An 18,295-nucleotide genomic window follows, 5' to 3' on the forward strand; every position below is an offset into this window, starting at 1 on the left:
CAAGCTCGCGGGTGGGGCATCCTCAGGAGCAGACGGACCTGATTCTGAAGCTTGCACCGCCTTTGCTCGGGTAGGTACACATACCCCGAGGCTGTGTCGAACCTGGCCCCCAAATATTCTAGAGACTGCGAGGGGGTCAGGTGACTTTTGGCCAAATTGACGACAGCCCAGAGATTGAAGTACTGAGACCACTCTGGCTGTTACATGCTGACTCTCTGCAGCAGAGTTTGCTCGAATGAGCCAGTCGTCCAGGTACGGGTGAACCCGAATACCTTCTCGCCTTAGAAAGGCAGCTACTACCACCATAACCTTCGAAAAGGTGCGGGGAGCTGTGGCGAGGCCAAAAGGCAAGGCCCGGAACTGGAAATGCTTTCCCATCACCGCAAACCTCAGAAACTTCTGGTGCGGGGGCCAAATTGGTATGTGCAAGTAAGCTTCTTTCAGGTCCAGAGACGTGAGAAACTCCTGGCTGTACTGCTGCAATGACGGAGCGCAGGGTTTCCATGTGAAAATGCCGCACTCTCAGGGACTGGTTTAATTCTCTTAAGCCCAGAATAGGGCGAAAAGACCCTCCTTTTCGCGGCACCACAAAGTAGATGGAGTAGCGGCCGCAGCCGTGTTTGGCGGGAGGTACCGGGGACACGGCCCCTATCTGAATCAGACCTTGCAAAGTCTCCTCTACCGCCGCTCATTTGGCGGCAGAACCGCATCGGGAGTCCACAAACACGTCTCTTACAGGGGCGTCGAATTCTATTCTGAAACCGTCTCTGATCAGGTCCAAGACCCACTGATCTGAGGAAATGTTGGCCCACTCCTCGGCAAAGACGTCCTCCGATGACAGGACTCGAGGAGAGGGCCGGCGCACCATCATTGAGAGGGTTGCCCCTGAACTCCAGGCCTTGAGCCAGCGGTTGTGGAACGTTTGTCCGAGCGAAAGGAGTTCCTCTGCTGAAAACGGGCACCAGAAGTGAACCCAGCAGAACGCCCCGGCCGGTACCTTCCAGCTTCACGGAAGCGAGGTCTGTAAGAGGAGTGGACCGCCGCACCCTTAGAGGAAGGCCGAGGCCTAACTTCGGGCAAGCACTGGGGTTTAGCCTCACCCAGGCCCTTCACAATTTTCTCCAACTCCTTACCAAACAGGAGAAGGCCTTGAAAGGGCAACTTCACCAACCTTTGCTTATAGGCCATGTCCGCCGCCCAATGCCGTAGCCAAAGAAGACGGCGAGTGTTTAGCCGAAGCTCTGACAATATCATAAAGGGCGTCAGCAAGAAAGGACAAGGCCGACTCCATCCGCGGAGCCACATCTAAAAAGGGTTCCGCTCCATCGCCGGGCTGTTCCACTGCCTGTTGCAACCAAGCCAGGCAGGCTCTAGCAGCATAACAAATGCATGCAGATGCCCAAATAGTGAGACCTGCAATTTCAAATGACCGTTTAAGTGCTGATTCCAGTCTACGGTCTTGAATATCCTTCAGGGCAACACCTCCTTCAACAGGGAGGGTAGTTCTCTTTGTCACAGCTGTGACTAGGGCATCCACTTTAGGCATAGCAAAGCGAGCCATATGCTCCTCACTCAGAGGGTATAATTGCCCCATAGCCCTGGAAACTTTCAAAGGTCCCTTGGGGTCAGCCCATTGAGCCGAAATAAGCTCTTGGATGGAGTCATGCAAAGGAAAGGCTCGAGCAGGCTTTTTGGTACTAGCCATCCTAGGATTCACAGAGGAGGCTGTGCCACTGGCAGGGTCCTCAATAGAGAGAGCCTGCAGGGCATCAGAAATAGGCGCTGGCAGCTCATCACGGTGGAAAATCCTCACTGCGGAGGGATCGTCCAGATCCTGAGTCACTTCTGCACCAGACTCTGGCTCCTCAGACCATGAAGGCCTGCCAGAGTCCTCCGAATCCTCGCAGCCCAACCACCGGGGGGGGGGGGGGGGGGAGGGATGGAGGTGCAGCACTCTCTGAAGGGGAAAGAGCCCTTCTGCGCTTCATATTCTGCCAATTATCAGGGAATAACGCCTCAGAGGGCATACCCAGGCTAGAATCCACTGGGGGGGCGGGGGCATTAGAAGAGGCCCCTGCAGGGCTTTGTGGGAGAGCTCTTTTAAGCATGTATGCTTTATGCATTAATAAGACAAAATCAGGGGAGAAAAACTCACCCTGGGCACCCAGATCTCTGCCGGGGCTAGTAGCTCTCATATCAGCCTCACTCCGAGGCCTCCCCCTGGGCTTAGGGCTCTCCGTCTCAGCGGAGGTCGCGCCATGTGGTAAATTCAAAATGGCGTCCGCTGCCAGCTCACAGCACGAAGAATCGTCGCTCGCCATGCTCGGGCCAGCTGTAACGTCTGTACAGCACGATTTGCAGAGCCCCGTTGCTGATCTGCGCTTGCCACACTTGGAACAGCGCTTTACTGTCTCCGCAGCCATCGCCGAAAACGGCGGTAAAATTCAAAATGGCGGTTCGCGCCAAATCGCCCCGATCGCGGGCCCACCCCGGAGGAGTCAGAAAACACTCTTACCTCACCGGACTGAGTATCACAGCTCTGGTCCCACAGAAAAAGGCAAGGAAAAACCTCTGTTCCTTTTTTTTTTTTTTAACGCTGTGAGGAAAGCAGAGGTAAATAGAACTCCGGAGGCTCAGGTGAGTGGGAAAGGTAGGGAAAGGGCGAACCTATGTGCCTGCATCCACTGTTGTTGGGGAAGGACAGGGAAAGCTAAGCAATGTGTCCACATCCACGGAGGAATGGGTAAGGCAGGGAAAGGGCGAACCTATGTGCCTTTAAAGTGAAGCTGCTATTGCCTCCAACACCCCTGTTAACAACTGGCAAAAGCATAGGAGCAACCTCCAGGCAGATTTTAGATGGAGCTCGAAGAAGCTGCAGCCACTCTGCTAGAGATAGAGAATACTGAAGAGAGGCAGTGGAGCAAGCTGGTATGAGGCACTGAAAAAAGTGTGCTCTCTATTTCCCTCTGCTGGTTGATGGACACAACCCATCTGTAATGGCTGTATCTGCTTGATGACAAGGAAATTCATATTTCTTTCCATAATTTAGCCAGTAAGTGGAAGTGGCATGGAGTTTAACCCTGGCTAACTTTAACGTAAATGGGTGGTCTTATGGACCATTTTTCACATGAGGTGGTTGGCCCAGTTGTCTATGTGGCCAGTGGAGATAGCCCATTCAATCACATGCAAAAACCCTGTGAAATTCATTGGCTTTTAGCTCAGCCTGGTGGTTCCCAAACCTGGTCCTAGAGGCACCCCAGTCAATCAGGTTTTTCAAGATACCCACAATGAATATTAATGAGAGAGATTTGCATGTAGTGGAGGCAGTGCATGCAGATCTCTCTCATGAATATTCATTGTGGGTTTCCTGGGGTGCCTCCAAGACCACCAGGTTTGGGAACCACCAGACTAAGCTAAAAGCCAATGAATTTCACAGATTTTTTGCAACACTTGAGTGTTTAACTCTATGCCACTTACACTCACTGGCTAAATTATGGTTTAGTCCACTTGCCTGGTAAATTTTGATGCCTTGACACACTAGATCTCCAGAGAGCAGCAAACAGGCAAAATTGAGGGTTAGCCATAAGACCATCCATTTTATCTACATTAGGTTCTGGTTAAAGTTTCATTGAGGCTGCAATGTACAGTAGTGAAGAAATGTATGCATAGTTTTAGGAAAACACATTCTCTAAAGGACAGGGGACAGTTTTGTACCATGGCTTTGTTGATAAATCTAGAACTACCCTTTTCCCTTGTGCTGTTTTCCCAGACTAAGAAGTATGCAGATGTCATTATTCCACGAGGAGTTGATAATATGGGTAAGGAATGTTAATAAGCTGTGTGCACTTGCTGGTGTGGTTTGGGGAGGGGGGAACTTGTACCTAACACTCGCTGCTCTTTTTTCCTTATAGTTGCTATTAATCTGATTGTACAGCACATCCAGGACATTTTAAGTGGCGATATCTGTAAATGGCAGCGTGGTGTGCAGAATGGGCCTGGCCGCACCTACAAGCGTACCTTCCCTGAACAGGGAGATGCAGGACCTAGTGCTGTACTGACTCCTGGCAAACGCTCTCACCTGGAATCCAGCAGTCGCCCTCACTGAAGCACAGCACCAAGAAAGGTCCGAGCAAAGTCAACCAGCTTACAAACCCTTTAGCCACCCACCCAGGAGGCCCTGAGCAACCTGAACTCACGAAAGCAGAGATCAAGTAAAAGTACAGTACCAAACCTGAGACTTGCAATTGTGTGAGGCAGCCCTCTCTCTGCACACTGAAATCTACTCGACTGTTCAAAGAGATGGACATGAGAAAAACCCTGGCTTTAGAAAGGGGTCCAAGTCTGCCTCCTAGGGAAACAGGCTCCAGGACTTTGCTCTGCTGTACATTAGCAAGGATGCTGCCCTGAGAGATGGGGTTGTAACTGCAACTTCCTGTATGCACTATTCTCCCCTCCCCTATGCCATTTAGCTTGTACTTTCTATAATATTAATTTGACTCCGAGCTGGTTTCTGCTGGCTCACAGTTAAAAATCCCTCACCTATATGGAATGCCTATTTCTGGTTAACTAATAAGACAGTTAACAGTACTTAATGAAAAAAAATATGTTTATTAAATATTTTGAACAAGCAGGCTGATTGCTAATTTAGTAACAGTCCACTCTTTGAAATGTAAGCAGGAAAACTGGATCCAATGTGTTTCTACAAACTGAATGAAAAATATGGACAATCTTTCCAGCATTGTGGCAGTGAATTGACAGCCCTAGGCTCAACGAGGGATTAAGAACACAGGACCACGACAGGTCTGGAATGTGATCTTCACTACATAAGAATATTTACATTTCTTTCTCTCTGGTTTATAAACACAGCTGCTGCTCTCTATCCTTACAGAAAAGTGAACACTGCAAGTACTGAAACCTTACTCTGTCTACTAAACACAGCAGTATGTGTTAATACAATCTAGTCAAAGCTACTCCCTGTCTATAGGCAGAGAACAGTCTTTATAACATGCTACAGCGATTTTATTATTATTATTTTTTTTAACTGTGATGGTTTATAATTATAATATTTTACCTTAAATTAGGTTCCCTCCGCCTAGAGACCTGAATCTGTTAATGCTGTCTGGTTAAGGACATCATTCCATTTAATAAACATTAAAGGCTCTCTCAAACTCAAGAAAGCAAAAGACCAGATCCCAAATCCAAAGAGTAAAATGGGAACAGGGAAGGATCCTTCCCCGTTGAAAATAAACCATTTTACCTTTTGGATCTGAGATCTGCTCTTTTGATTTCCTGCATGATCCTTGAGGATTACTGATTCTCTTTTATCTCTCAAACTCAATACATCAGGATATGAGGGGCTCACTGTTACCCACTGAACCTCATTCCTTTTCTGTGCTGACAATCCACAAATACAGGAAGTATGCTACTGCTTCCGCACCAGGATATCCCAGCTGTCTCTCCAACGCAGTTCCTGAAGCTCTGCTGCTGAGAGGGCAGGCTGGCCATACGACAGAGGGCTTAAGGTGCGATACACTAGGAAGACAGAAGACAGTCCCGCCACTACCAGTGCACTAAGAATCTGTTTCAGTGCCTCTGTCCTACAGTAGAAACAAAAGGAATCAGTTAATTTGTGCTCTCTTGCAATGAGGTGTGTCCCTACGTTCACCCCTATCAGGTTGCTTGTGTCTGCTGGAACTACTCACCTGAGCACATAGTCATGCAGATGCTGCAGTACAATGGGCAAGAGGAGGATCTGGAACGTGAGTGCCGGCAGGTAGTGGTACAAAAACAAAGTCTTCTCCATCAGAAAAAAGGGTAAGTAGTTAACAGCCCAACCCCCCAGGCCAAGAGCTCCAGCCAGTGCCCAGGATCTCCAGCAACCTACAGCCAGAAAGAGAACCCAATTATTAAGCGCACAGGGAAGCTGCACAAGGCTAAAAACTGTGTGATGGGCAAATGTCCTGAGGAAGCCTAAAAGCCAAAAGAGTGGCCATTGTGCATAGCAAGGCACAAGTCTATAGAAGTTTATAAGGCACAAATAAGCAACAAACAGTGCATACATATACATATATTAAGTAAAAAAAAGAAAAGAATTTAACACATTTTAAATTAAAAGGAGGTCTTTATGACACCCTGCTGAATTTAAAGTTGTTTGTACACTGTTCAACTAAGGTAGTGTTCGATGTGTAATTGATCCAATAAGCATTTTTTGTCATATCTTTTTTTTTTTTTTTTAGAACTCTTGTTTATTGGTACCAGAGTAAATACACGGATTGTGGCAACAGTATTCAAAATACAATTTAATGTTAATATGGATTTATAATGAATCTTTCATTCAAATAGGTCCTTAGTACTCATAATGTAATTTAGAGTTCAACATATGAGTTTATCTTGTTGGGCAGACTGGATGGACCGTACAGGTCTTTTTCTGTCATCACTATGTTACAATAAAGAAACTTGTTCCAGAGTCTAAATTGTATATACAGTGCATATTATGATCAATAACTGAATTCCCACTCCCTCAACTGTTCAAGATCCTACTTAGTGTAACTGGAGTGAGAGAGTCCCAAAAGGGAGACCATGTCTTGCAAAACTTATCGCCTCTCTTGGAGGCTAAGTCTATAACTCCCGTTTTCTCTAAAGAGCAGAACTGTATCATTGACAATCTCCAATGTGACACATTTGGGGGTTCCAGATTCAACCATAGCTGTAAAATCACCCTCTTTGCCATCAAAACAGTTCTCTTTAGGAAAGCTTTAAGACCCAATGGCGCTGATCCCTGAATCCTGAAATTATCAAACAATTGTCCAGCGGTGGGTTGCCAAATGATATTACAAATATATGAAGACATGTTTACTCAATTCAACCCAGAAGGGATACACCAAAGAGCAGCTCCAGTACATGTGACCCAAATCTGCCTCTCTGCGAGTTCACTTTGGACAATCATCAGTATCTTGCAGGGTGGCCCAAAAGGCTCTGTGTGGGGAAATGTGCAGCCAAAATATAAATTTGTATTGCAGTTCCCACCAATTGGCATTCTCCGTCATGTTTCACGTGGAGAATGAACAAGCAACCACTTGCTCTGGTTGCAGATTCAATCTCAACTCCTAGTTCCACTGTTGGGTCTCTATAATCATATGATTTAGTTGAGTCTCCTAATTGGCCATGGAAATATTTCAGAGGTACTCTCGATTGAGCATCTAGTCCCAGCATCACATTAAGACTTTCCCAGGGTTCCAAGGTCAGTGAAGTAGAAGGCAAGGAATTGACATAATGACGAATTTGAAAATAAGCAAACACATCTCTATGGTCCAAGTCAAATTCTTCACATGTTTCAAAAGACTTGACAGCTCCTCGCTCTGACAATATATGAAATAAATAATGGATCCCACGAGAGACCCACTTACGAAAAGAGGGGGAGGAGCTACCTGCTGGGAATGCCAAGTTACCCTGTATGTGAAGCAAGGGAGAAACCTCTCTGTTAAAATTGTTGAAATTTACATAACCATCGCCACGCCTGGCGTAACGGTCGGAAAATAAAATTATAGGGTCCTAATGAGGTTAGTTTGTCTGCAGGAGCATGTAGCCAATATGCAAAATTTAAAGAACCAAACAGAGAGGTTTCTGTGGGTGTACAAGAAAAAAATTGAGTGGAGCAAAACCAATCAGAAAGGTGGCGTATACAACTGGCTATGGAAAACAAATGGAGATCCAAGAGGCCCAGATCCCCTTTAACGCGAGGAAGCATTGCCCTAAATAACACCATACGTGCTCGCTTCCCCTGCCATAGAAAAAAATTTAGTTTCTTTCGCAGCCACTTTTCATCCCTATGAAAAGGTAACAACTGAAATATATAAATCCATTTCGGAAAAAGAATCATATTGTATAGTGCTATCCGTCCTAGCCAAGTTATTGGCAGTGCCTGCCACACCTGTAGAATTTCAGTCGCCGCTTTAGAGGCCCCAAATTGTCAGGATAAAGTCGAGATAGGTCAGCAGGGATATCAACTCGCCCAAGTACTTAATTGCGTCTTGTGCCCATTGAAAGGGAAAAAAAAAACCCCTTCCCATTCTTCTCTAAGCTCAGGTTGTATTGGTAAAGCCATTGATTTTTGTAAATTCAAGGAAATTCAGGAAAAAAACCCCAAATTCTTCTAACACCGCTAACAACTGAGAAATAGATGTATGCGGCTGTATAAGAGTGAGTAGTCAGCAAAGACCAAGACTTTTACTGGTTGCACTGGCAGTGTTACATCAACAATATCTGGGTCTGCCAAAATTGTTCTCAATAACGGCTCTAAGTATAATATAATAGTGGTGAAAGGGGGCATCCCTGCCGAGTGCCCATCTGAACTTCAAAAGGAGGAGATTTAATCCCATTTACCAATAGACAGGCAGTGGTGCCTCGATACAGTGCTTCTACCGCCTCAATAAACCATCCCCCCAATCAGACATATTTAATAACTTGGAATAAGTAATCCTAATGAACTTTGTCGAACACCTTTTCCGCATCTAAACTGACTAATAATAAAGGTTTGTTAGAAGATTGACTATGGGCGAAGGAAAGAAGAACTTTTTGAATGTTCAGGGTGGCATGGCGACCCTTAAAGCCCACCTGGTGGTCCCCCACCAGGGAGGGGATGTGCTGAGCCAATCTGTTTGCCAACACCCGTGCCAAGATTTTTAAGTCAACATTTAACAGTGAGATCAGCCTGTAAGATTCTACATGGTCACGTGGTTTGCCCGGCTTGGGGATGAGAGTAATAAGAGCCTCATTTTCACTCGGAGAAAAAATACCTCGTTCAACCACGGAGTCATAATAGGAGATTAAAGGGCCACATATTTGGTGAGATAAGATTTTGTAGTATTCATTTGAAAATCCATCTGGGACAGGAGCCGACTTCAGTGGGAGGGATTTAAGTACTCTTTGTAGTTCTTGCACTCTAATAGGTAAAGATAACTGTTTTTGGACTGGCTGAGTTAAGCGTGGCATACCCGCATCTTCTAGGTAATCCCAGGCCGAAGGTCCCTGTTCTCTCTATTTCAAAGAATACATTGTTTTAAAGTAAGCATGGAATGCAGTTACTATCTCATCTGTTCAAGTTGTGCATGCTCCTGTAGGCATTGTAAGAGAAGAGATAAATTGGCGAGGTGTCCACATCCTGGCCGGAGCCAATAACTTCCCTGATTTGTTGCCGAAACATTGGAAATGGAGACGCCGGGCAAGCAAACGTTTTTTGGTTTGTTCATGTATAAGAGAGTTTAGAGCTACCAATGCTGACGACATGTTCTCTCTGTTGCTCTGTGTAGGGTTAGAGATATAGGCTTTTTCTTAGCTGCCCTATAGGCCTTTTCCAGGTGCAGTACGCCCGCTGCCAGACGTTTGGCCCAGGCACACATAAAAGCTATTATTTCTCCCCGGATTACTGCTTTGGAGGCTTCCCAAAATATTATAGGGGCCTCACAATACTCTGCATTTGTATCTTCATAAAATTTCCACCGTTCTCTGATATGGTCCAAGAAAATCTTATCCTGATATAGGTAAGAAGGAAATCGCCAAAATCGAGAAGCTGGGTCACGGGGGTCTAGTTCCAAATCTACCCAAATCAGAGAATGATCGGATATCTCCATTGGCCCTATGAAAGCTCTGCTAATTCTGAAGAACCATGCCTGAGAAAGAAGAATGTAGTCTATACGCGACCAAGATAGGTGGGCTTTTGATTGGTGAGTGTAATCTCATGTAGTGGGGTGTAGTAGATGCCAAGGGTCCACCAATTGTAGGGTTTTGCACAGTGCCAGGAGCCCCCTCCCCCCTCCGGGCAAACCCGGGGGGGGGGGGGGATGATCTATCCAGGGTAGGGTCTAACACCTGATTAAAATCACCCGCCCACACCCAAAGGGCATCTGCGTACTGAAGTACCAATGCTATGAGCGACTGAAAAAACCTAGGGCAATCAGTATTAGGGCCATAGGCCACACACAAATAAAACTTTTGCCCTTGATAATTAAGTTGAACCAACACTACTCGTCCCTCTGAATCCTTCTACACTAGCCTTGATTGACACGGTAAGCCCTTCTTCAATAAAATGGCCACTCCACTCCTTTGATTCCCAGAGGAATAAAAATAACATTCCCCAACCCACTGTTGGCGCTGCTTCGTATGCTCAATGTCTGACAATTTGGTTTCCTGAAGACAGGCAATGTCCGCACCATGGTGTTTAAGTTGAGATAATATCTTGTAACGCTTTACAGGAGATGTAATTCCAGAGACATTGCAAGATATTATACGAAATTTAGAATTGCCAATCATCTTTCTGGGTAAGGAAACCACAAAGCTGTCCCAACCAAATTAGAAGAATCCACAGGAGTCCAGCCTCCCCCCAGGGATGTGTCTATACCTGTCAAAGCGAGGAACCACCAGACCATGCTCTCCAACTTGCTACAGACTTGAATTTGCACAATCATACTCTCACTCCATACCAACCAATTCCTCCCAAAACCCACCCCTCCCACCCCCAACTCTACCCCTTTGAACAAAAACAATGTCGCGATACCCACAATGGAATGGACCACAGGTCATTCCCAATGCCTTAGAGGGGGAACTCCCTCCCTTCACTTTAAAGGTTAAACATTCTACTCTTAAATCATATATTAACCAGATTCATGAGCTTAACTGTCTTCCAAATAAGATAGTAGCAGCCTTGAGTACTTCATAGGTCAGCAGTGTTCACACCGGTTCTCCTGGCCCCTCCAAAGATGTTACCCAAGACCGGGTCTCTTCGGGAGTATTAAAAGAATGCCAACGATTGTTATGTTGAATCCTTAGTATGGCTGGATATTGTAGGGCAAACCACATGTGTTTAGCCACCAACTGAGAGCAAACTGTAGAAAAGGATCTTGTTTTCACTGAGAAAGCTTCCGAATAGTCTTGAAATATCCGGACTGGGTGGCCCTCAAATTGTATCCCCTCCAATTTGCTTTTATATATATATATATATATATTTTTTTTTTTACATTTGTACCCCGCGCTTTCCCACTCATGGCAGGCGCAATGCGGCTTACATGGGGCAATGGAGGGTTAAGTGACTTGCCCAGAGTCACAAGGAGCTGCCTGTGCCGGGAATCGAACTCAGTTCCTCAGTTCCCCAGGACCAAAATCCACCACCCTAACCACTAGGCCACTCCTCCACTGGGCTTTTTGGGAGTAACGATGGAATTTTGCTATCACCACTCTTGGTCTGTCCTCAGCCGTGTGAAACGGTCCCACGCGGTGCACTCTATCCAAGTGGATTGCTCCCTGTTCCCCTGCAGATGGGAATTTCTCTAGCAGCCAGGTTTCCAACCATGATAATAATGTAGACTATTGAATTGACTCTGGAAATCCTACAAACCGCAGGTTCTCCCACCTTGCTCTATTTTCCAGGTCTTCAATCTTCAACTGTTGGGTGCGAGTCAAGGCCTCCAAATGCTCTATGCTTTCGGTGTGGGCCTGCAACGTATCTTCCACGTCGGAGACTCGACATTCGAGTTCTCCCATCCTGCGGGTCAGCTCCGATGTAGCCTGGACCATCCCTGCTATTTGTTCTGAAAGTTGTACAAATCTGAAGTCTAGTGTCCTCACCACCACTTCTGTAAGCTCAGGAATAAAATCTGAGGGAAAGGGAAATGGGACGACATACCGCCTTTCTGAGGTTTTTGCAACTACATTCAAAGCGGTTTACATATATTCAGGTACTTATTTTGTACCAGGGGCAATGGAGGGTTAAGTGACTTACCCAGAGTCACAAGGAGCTGCAGTGGGAATCAAACTCAGTTCCCCAGGATCAAAATCCACTGCATTAACCACTAGGCTACTCCTCCACTCCACTGCGCAGGCGGAGAGGCCGCCATTTTGTCTTCTCCCAGGTGCGTTCGATCCTGGCCCCATCTTGGTGGTTTAGCAGACATTTGTTGTTCTGTTCTAGTCAAGAATTTGTCCTTATACTCCGATCCGGTATGAGAATCGATATTTGCTTAAATCGCCATTTTTAGAGTGAAGTAAATTGGTGAAGGGAAGGGGTTCCCAGAGCAGCTCGCTTCAGGCACGTCTGCTGCCGCTCACAGCATCACGTGACCCTGTGTCATATCTTTATAACATGGCTCCTAAGTCACATTATTACCCCCAAAAAACTATCAAGTCTTGTCACAGACTGGGCATTATACTTGACAGGTATGGTTTCAAAGGAACTTCTTCCCTATATGGTCCCCCTACAACTGCTTATCCTACAGATATAAAGGGCAAACCTGTTTGAGAAAGTCAAGGGATTGAAAGCTAGTGAGCACTTAATGCCTATGGTTCACTTCGGAATCAGGTGATAAAGTTGCTTGCTCCCTGGGGGCAGGGGCAGAAAAGATGATGGAAAAGTCAGACATGCAAAAAGATACAGAATCCAATTAAAATCCTTAGTATTATACCAGAGAATGAACTCAAGAGCACCATCCTGCCTCCAGCAGTGGCCAGGCAGGGTCACAATGGTTCTGGGTATCTGACAGAGCCTGGTTGATTGGGGGGGGGGGGTGAGGCCATCAAGATATTCCTATATACGTAGCTACCACCCCACCCTCCCAAGCAGACAGCAGGTCCCCCAGGCCATCCTCACCACCACAAACACTGCCCTCCCACCACCTGAAGGTCTACCTCTAGAAGGCCAAGTGGTCCTGTGACCGCTTAAATGCAGGAGCCAACTGGGGATGCTCCTGCGCATGATGGCTCCAATCTCAAAATGGCTGCTGCAACCTCCCATGGTAGTCTTGTGAGATTACCACAGCAAATTGCAGCAGCCATTTTGACTGGGGAGCTGGCGTGGGCAGGAGTGATCCTGCCCTCAACAGGCCACTAAACCACCAGGGCTTCTAAAAGTAGGCCTGGGGAGGGCCTTTGGATGATTTTATACGCGTGCATGTACACAGACTTTAGAGCAAGAATAAATTTAGCTATCTGCAACTGTGTGCTACTGGGGATGGATCTGGGATCTTGTTTTAGAAAAGGCACATCAGCATATTTTTTTTTAAAGTCCAACATATCAACTACCACACGGCAGCCTATGCTTATAAACAAAATTCTGACATTATCAGTCATTCAACCCACTTACCCACACATATAAGAACACAGATATGCAATATTGGGTCACACCAAAGGTCAATGAGCTCAGTATCCTGTCTTTAACAGTGGCCAATCTGGGTCACAAATAAGCAGCAGGAGGAAATCTGTTTCTTAGAGATAAACCGAAGCCAGAGTGTCCTAATCTTAGTACTATTCAAAACAAATGTATTTTTGCAAACTTGCGCAGAAGTCTAAAGATGGATGAGAAATTAATATATTTAGTACAGTTCCCCATTTATCCAACTCGTGATTTTGCAGACCTCTATCAACATCTCCAGGCGAAAGAGCTCTTAACAGTACGCTTTTTTCATAGGAAAGCTGTTCCATCCCCTTTATCATTTTGATACAAAATGGAATGATTGTTTACCCTATTCATCCGTTCCACCCTACCCAGGATTTTATACCCCTCTATCTCGTATCATCATCCCTACAGCTAAAATAAAAATCTGACAATCCCAAACCTTTCTAACACAGAAAGTACTGAAACCCTTTGGCTATCTGGTACGTGGCAACTTTTAGATAATAAAACAAAACCAAAAGCCATCCTTAAGTCAAATAAACTGTCAAAGTAGAACAAGTAATGGTCTCACCTTCAGGGATGTCATAAATCATCCTCCGTCGCCTCAGCAGATACCACAGGAAGAGAACAACATACAGCAGCATGCCAGTGCTGGCTGCATACCAGATCACAACATTCCCCAGAAGCTGAATCTGAGCCTGGAAAATCAAGGGGCATGGGACAAAACTGCTGAATCTGCCAAACAACTGGCCCAAGATATAAACTCCTCTGACCATCAGACCTCCCTCAATATGCGAGTGCACTATGCTCACTCCAAGATAAAGAGGGGAACTCAAAAGCAAGAGGGGGAAGGAGTGCTTGCTCCCTGAACACCCATAAACCACTGCAATAATCAACAGCAAAAGGCCTGTCAGCCAGCAGCACCCTCTGCTCAGAAGGGACATGCCATGCTTACCCCACTGCTGGGTTGTAGCCAGTATGCAATGCTGCTATCCATGGTGATCCAATCCACTGGTGAAGAGCTGTATTTGTGCTCAGTGTGCTCACTCTTCAGGGTAAGCATCTTCCACTGGAACACAAGATCAGGGAGAATGTCGGGATGTGCCTGATGAATGGCTGTCCTTAACACTTTAAGAACCATTTAATAAGAAAGCTCTTGGGTAATTACATTTGACATCAATTAAACTATTAGCTGACTGTAAAAGCTGATCCTGCAGCAGACTGGTAACACACTGCTTCGACCTGTCATTTCCCTATCGCTGCACCACAATCCATTCGTGGTAGAGAGTTTTGTTTGTTGTGAGATTCCCGGAAGGCAGGCAGGCAAACAATGAGAATATATCAAAATTTGATATATAATTTTTTTTTTTTTTTGGGGGGGGGGGGGGGGGGAGGAGGTTGGGGTTGGGATATGACTTACTGTAACGCAAGGGACACTCCAGGGGAAGACCAGTACATCAAATAAATTGAAACAGAAAACAAATCAGGCAGAAATTACTTTTCAGCCTTTAAAGAGTTCATTGACAAATCTGTTCAGCTGATTTTTGGAGAAGCGTGGAAAATGACAGAGTGGACAGATTTGGTCCCTCTTCGTAAATGTGTGTGTCTGGACTGTGATTGGATGGAACTTTGTTTGCTTGTGTTTGTATGGAGTGTTGCTATAAACCATGTTGAATTTGTATACAGGAACACAGTGTAGAAAAAGTTTTACATTAACGTAAAGGAGACTTCTGGGAGCTGTAGACTGCTTGGTCTGACATCTACTATCAGAATGTTAAGCAAAGGCTGGCAGAGTGTGATGAAGCATGGCTTTACCAAAAACATATCAAAACAAATCTGATCCACTCCTTTGATTTGGGGATACAAGAATTAGATTAGGGACAGGTGCTGGTTGTGGTTTTCTTAAAATTTAAGCAAATGTAATACTTTCGAGCACAGATAGCATGCAAATAAATCGAGTAACCTGGGAGCTGGCTCCAAGATGGTGGTGAAGGGCTGTGATTAGGGGGTAAACAGAAGTCACTCTCAAAGCTGGGTGGAGTGCATCATTCACTAGATCTGTTTCTTCGCTTCATGCATGATACTGCAGAGGGATTAGAAGGAAAAACACTTTTTTCCTTTCACTTAGGGCCCTCTTTACCTGCTTTCAAAATGGAAGTGAAGATCCTGCTTTTCAGCAGCCTTCCAATGATTCTTCTCTCATTTGGTGCATTTCGCCTTTAGGGGTGTCTTGTGACCTTGCCTTTTTCTTTTTTCCCCAGCCTCTCTCCCTTTCCTGTCCCATCTCCTCCCTCCGCCCTCTTTTTTTTACCTCATGCTCATTTTTTAAAATTGTAAACCACTATGCTGTATTTTCAGTACCAATGGCAGTATATGAAACATTTGTAATAAATTTAGCAGCATAAACCTGGCAGCTTCCACATATTTCCACATGGGGCTGCTCAATTTCACAATGTTTCATTTTACAGGCAGAAATAAATGATGGGGATTAAGGAGAAATATTATTTTAAACCCTTGTGAAAAGCCCTGGTCAAAATGAGCACTTCTAAAGAATCTGTGCATGGCTCCAAGCTGCTGTAAAATCCGACAGGTATTTTCTCTTTGTGAAATGGGGTACACGTGTATATTTCATTTATAAATTCTTGCCCCCACCAAGGGGGTTGAAATCTCTGCATGGTGTGATCTCCACATATAAACAGCAGCTTTCTATAATCACTTGGTATGCGTGTAAATACTATTTCCACACGGAGATGCTTTTAAGATACAGAGCTTCAAGTCCTAAAAAGTCTACCCCAGAGGTCAGAAAGAAAGAGATTCAACCATAAAGGATGATAATATGCATTTGTTTAGACCTGTAATTTGGGGGGGGGGGGGGGGGGGGGGGGTTCTCCTAACTTAATAGATACAATGAAAAAGGGAAATAGCTTCAAATCCCCTTCTCCAGCTGTTAGAACATTGCTGGAAGAATGTTCTGGCACCTGGATTAACCTAATATTATAAGTCCACTTATTCTGAAATCCACATACAAAGGCTCACTGGACAAAGAACTGTTATAGCTTTGACCCCTTTCTGTCACCTCAGTATGACTGCTGAATAAATCTTAGGGCTGGTCCAGTGCTAACAGTCCTCACCTGCAGTTCCAGGAATCTGGCCAGGAAGCTGAGGTTCCGGCTTATGTCTACCTGTGTGGGTGACTGCAGCTCCAGCTCCCTCTCCTTCTGCTCTTGACCTGGGAGAATAAAAATGGAACAGACATGGAGCCAAATAACAGAATTCTTCCTGGACCCCTGGTCTTGTACACAACTGATCCAACACAGTGTCAAAAAGCAGGAGTAATATACAACAGGCATGATATAGATCAGAAAGGGAACTAAAAATTACCGTCCCATTCCATTAGGACAATTATCACATAAAGAGCAGTATGCAGAAAAGGAATATTCATTTTGTCAGAATACCTACAATTTATGCACACTGTACAATAGCATGGAAGGCACAGCTGGGGGCCAGAGGACAAATGATTCTTGACCAGCATGCTATGACGCACAGCATGGAAAACCCCTTCTGCACCACAATGCCGGAAACTCCTGGATTATCCTAGCTCCTGGGACATACCTGCTAGCAATTAAACTTTAGTATTGGACCCCAAAATAATTTTGTGGCAATAAAAACTTCAAGAACAGGTTTGAAGGCATACTTGACAGAGACAGTCCACTCTGACACACAACGTGAACTCACTCACTCACTGCTGCCCCCACACCCTGAAATTTGGTAGCTTTACACTCCCTCTCTCTAGCAGGATGAAAGCAGTGCTTCTAACCTGTGTGTCCCTCCTCTATCAGCGTCAATCTTGAGATCCAAAACAGAGGCAGAAAAAACCAAGGAGGTGATCAACAAGATGATCTGGTGCAAGAAGTCCAGGAACAACAGATGATGGAAAAATGAAGACCAGTATGGTGTAAAATAATTTATTGGATGAACCTGAAGCAGCCAAGTTTCAGCAGATGCCTGCATCGAAGGTAAAGTTTCTAAAAACAGATTAAAAACGTAATTACACCCTATGCTGTCTATTAAAATGTTTTTATTGCGTATTATGTTGACATTGTAATGTAGCATACGATGCTACTACTACTTATTTCTATAGCGCTACTAGACGTACGCAGCGCTGTACACTTGAACATGAAGAGACAGTCCCTGCTCGACTGCTTACAAGCTAATTAGGACAAACAGGACAAACAAGAGATAAGGGAATATTAAAGTAAGGATGATAAAATAAGGGTTCTGAACAAGTGAATAAGGGTTAGGAGTTAAAAGCTGCATCAAAAAGGTGGGCTTTTAGCCTAGATCCGAAGACGGCCAGAGGTGGAGTCCGATGCACTGGCTCAGGAAGTCCACTCCTGGCATACGGTGCAGCAAGACAAAAGGAATGGAGTCCGGAGTCAGCGGTGGAGGAGAAGGGTGCAGATAAGAGAGATTTACCCAGTGAATGGAGTTTCCCAGGAGGAATGTAGGAACACTGGCGGAATATTAGTCGTGCATCAGATTTTTGAACAGATTGAAGAGGAGAGAGATGGCTAAGTGGGAGACCTGTGAGAAGCAAGTTGCAATAGTCTAAGCGAGAGGTGATAAGAGTGTGGATGAGGGTTCTGGTAGTGTGCTCAGAAAGGAAAGGGCGAATTTTGGTGATATTATAGAGAAAGAAACGACAGGTTTTAGCAGTCTGCTGAATATGTGCAGAGAAGGAGAGGGAGGAGCCGAAGATGACCCCAAGGTTACGAGCTGATGAGACAGGAAGGATGAGAGTGTTATCCACAGAAATAGAGAATGGGGGAGGAGGAGAAGTTGGTTTAGGGGTAAAAATAAGAAGCTCAGTCTTGGTCATGTTTAGTTTCAGATGGCATTGAGACATCCAGGCAGCAATGTCAGACAGGCAGGCTATATGCCATACTTTATAATTTGAATATTTTTACTGCTGTGATTGTTGCCTATCTTTGATTATTCTTGCTGTATAACGCTTTGAGTGAATTCCTTCAAAAAGGCAGTAAATAAACCCTAACCCTAATGCAGACTTATAAATATTAAAATATTAAAAAAAGAAAAGTTATACTGGCGAAAAACATGAATGACAGAGAAAAAAAA

The 18,295-nt window shown here is 45.1% G+C and overlaps 2 protein-coding genes across 4 annotated transcripts in view; one reads left to right on the forward strand and one right to left on the reverse strand.

Annotated features, from left to right (window-relative positions):
* The window catches only part of UCK1 (uridine-cytidine kinase 1), a 30,333-nt gene extending 25,705 nt beyond the window's left edge, over positions 1-4,628 (forward strand). Inside the window, exons 6-7 of the mRNA XM_030207797.1 lie at positions 3,770-3,818; positions 3,912-4,628. Coding sequence (XP_030063657.1) covers positions 3,770-3,818; positions 3,912-4,105 — 243 coding nt within the window. The 3' untranslated portion in view covers positions 4,106-4,628. The remainder of the gene's footprint in view (positions 1-3,769; positions 3,819-3,911) is intronic.
* POMT1 (protein O-mannosyltransferase 1) overlaps positions 4,589-18,295 on the reverse strand; it is a 54,737-nt gene continuing 41,030 nt past the window's right edge. For all 3 annotated transcript variants that reach the window (XM_030207796.1, XM_030207795.1, XM_030207794.1), the window contains 5 exons: positions 16,291-16,388; positions 14,115-14,228; positions 13,731-13,857; positions 5,703-5,880; positions 4,589-5,597 (listed from right to left, as the gene is read on the reverse strand). In XM_030207796.1, coding sequence (XP_030063656.1) covers positions 5,423-5,597; positions 5,703-5,880; positions 13,731-13,857; positions 14,115-14,228; positions 16,291-16,388 — 692 coding nt within the window. In that variant the 3' untranslated portion in view covers positions 4,589-5,422. The remainder of the gene's footprint in view (positions 5,598-5,702; positions 5,881-13,730; positions 13,858-14,114; positions 14,229-16,290; positions 16,389-18,295) is intronic.

Source organism: Microcaecilia unicolor, chromosome 6 (assembly GCF_901765095.1).
Source record: "Microcaecilia unicolor chromosome 6, aMicUni1.1, whole genome shotgun sequence".
Classification (NCBI taxonomy): domain Eukaryota; kingdom Metazoa; phylum Chordata; class Amphibia; order Gymnophiona; family Siphonopidae; genus Microcaecilia; species Microcaecilia unicolor.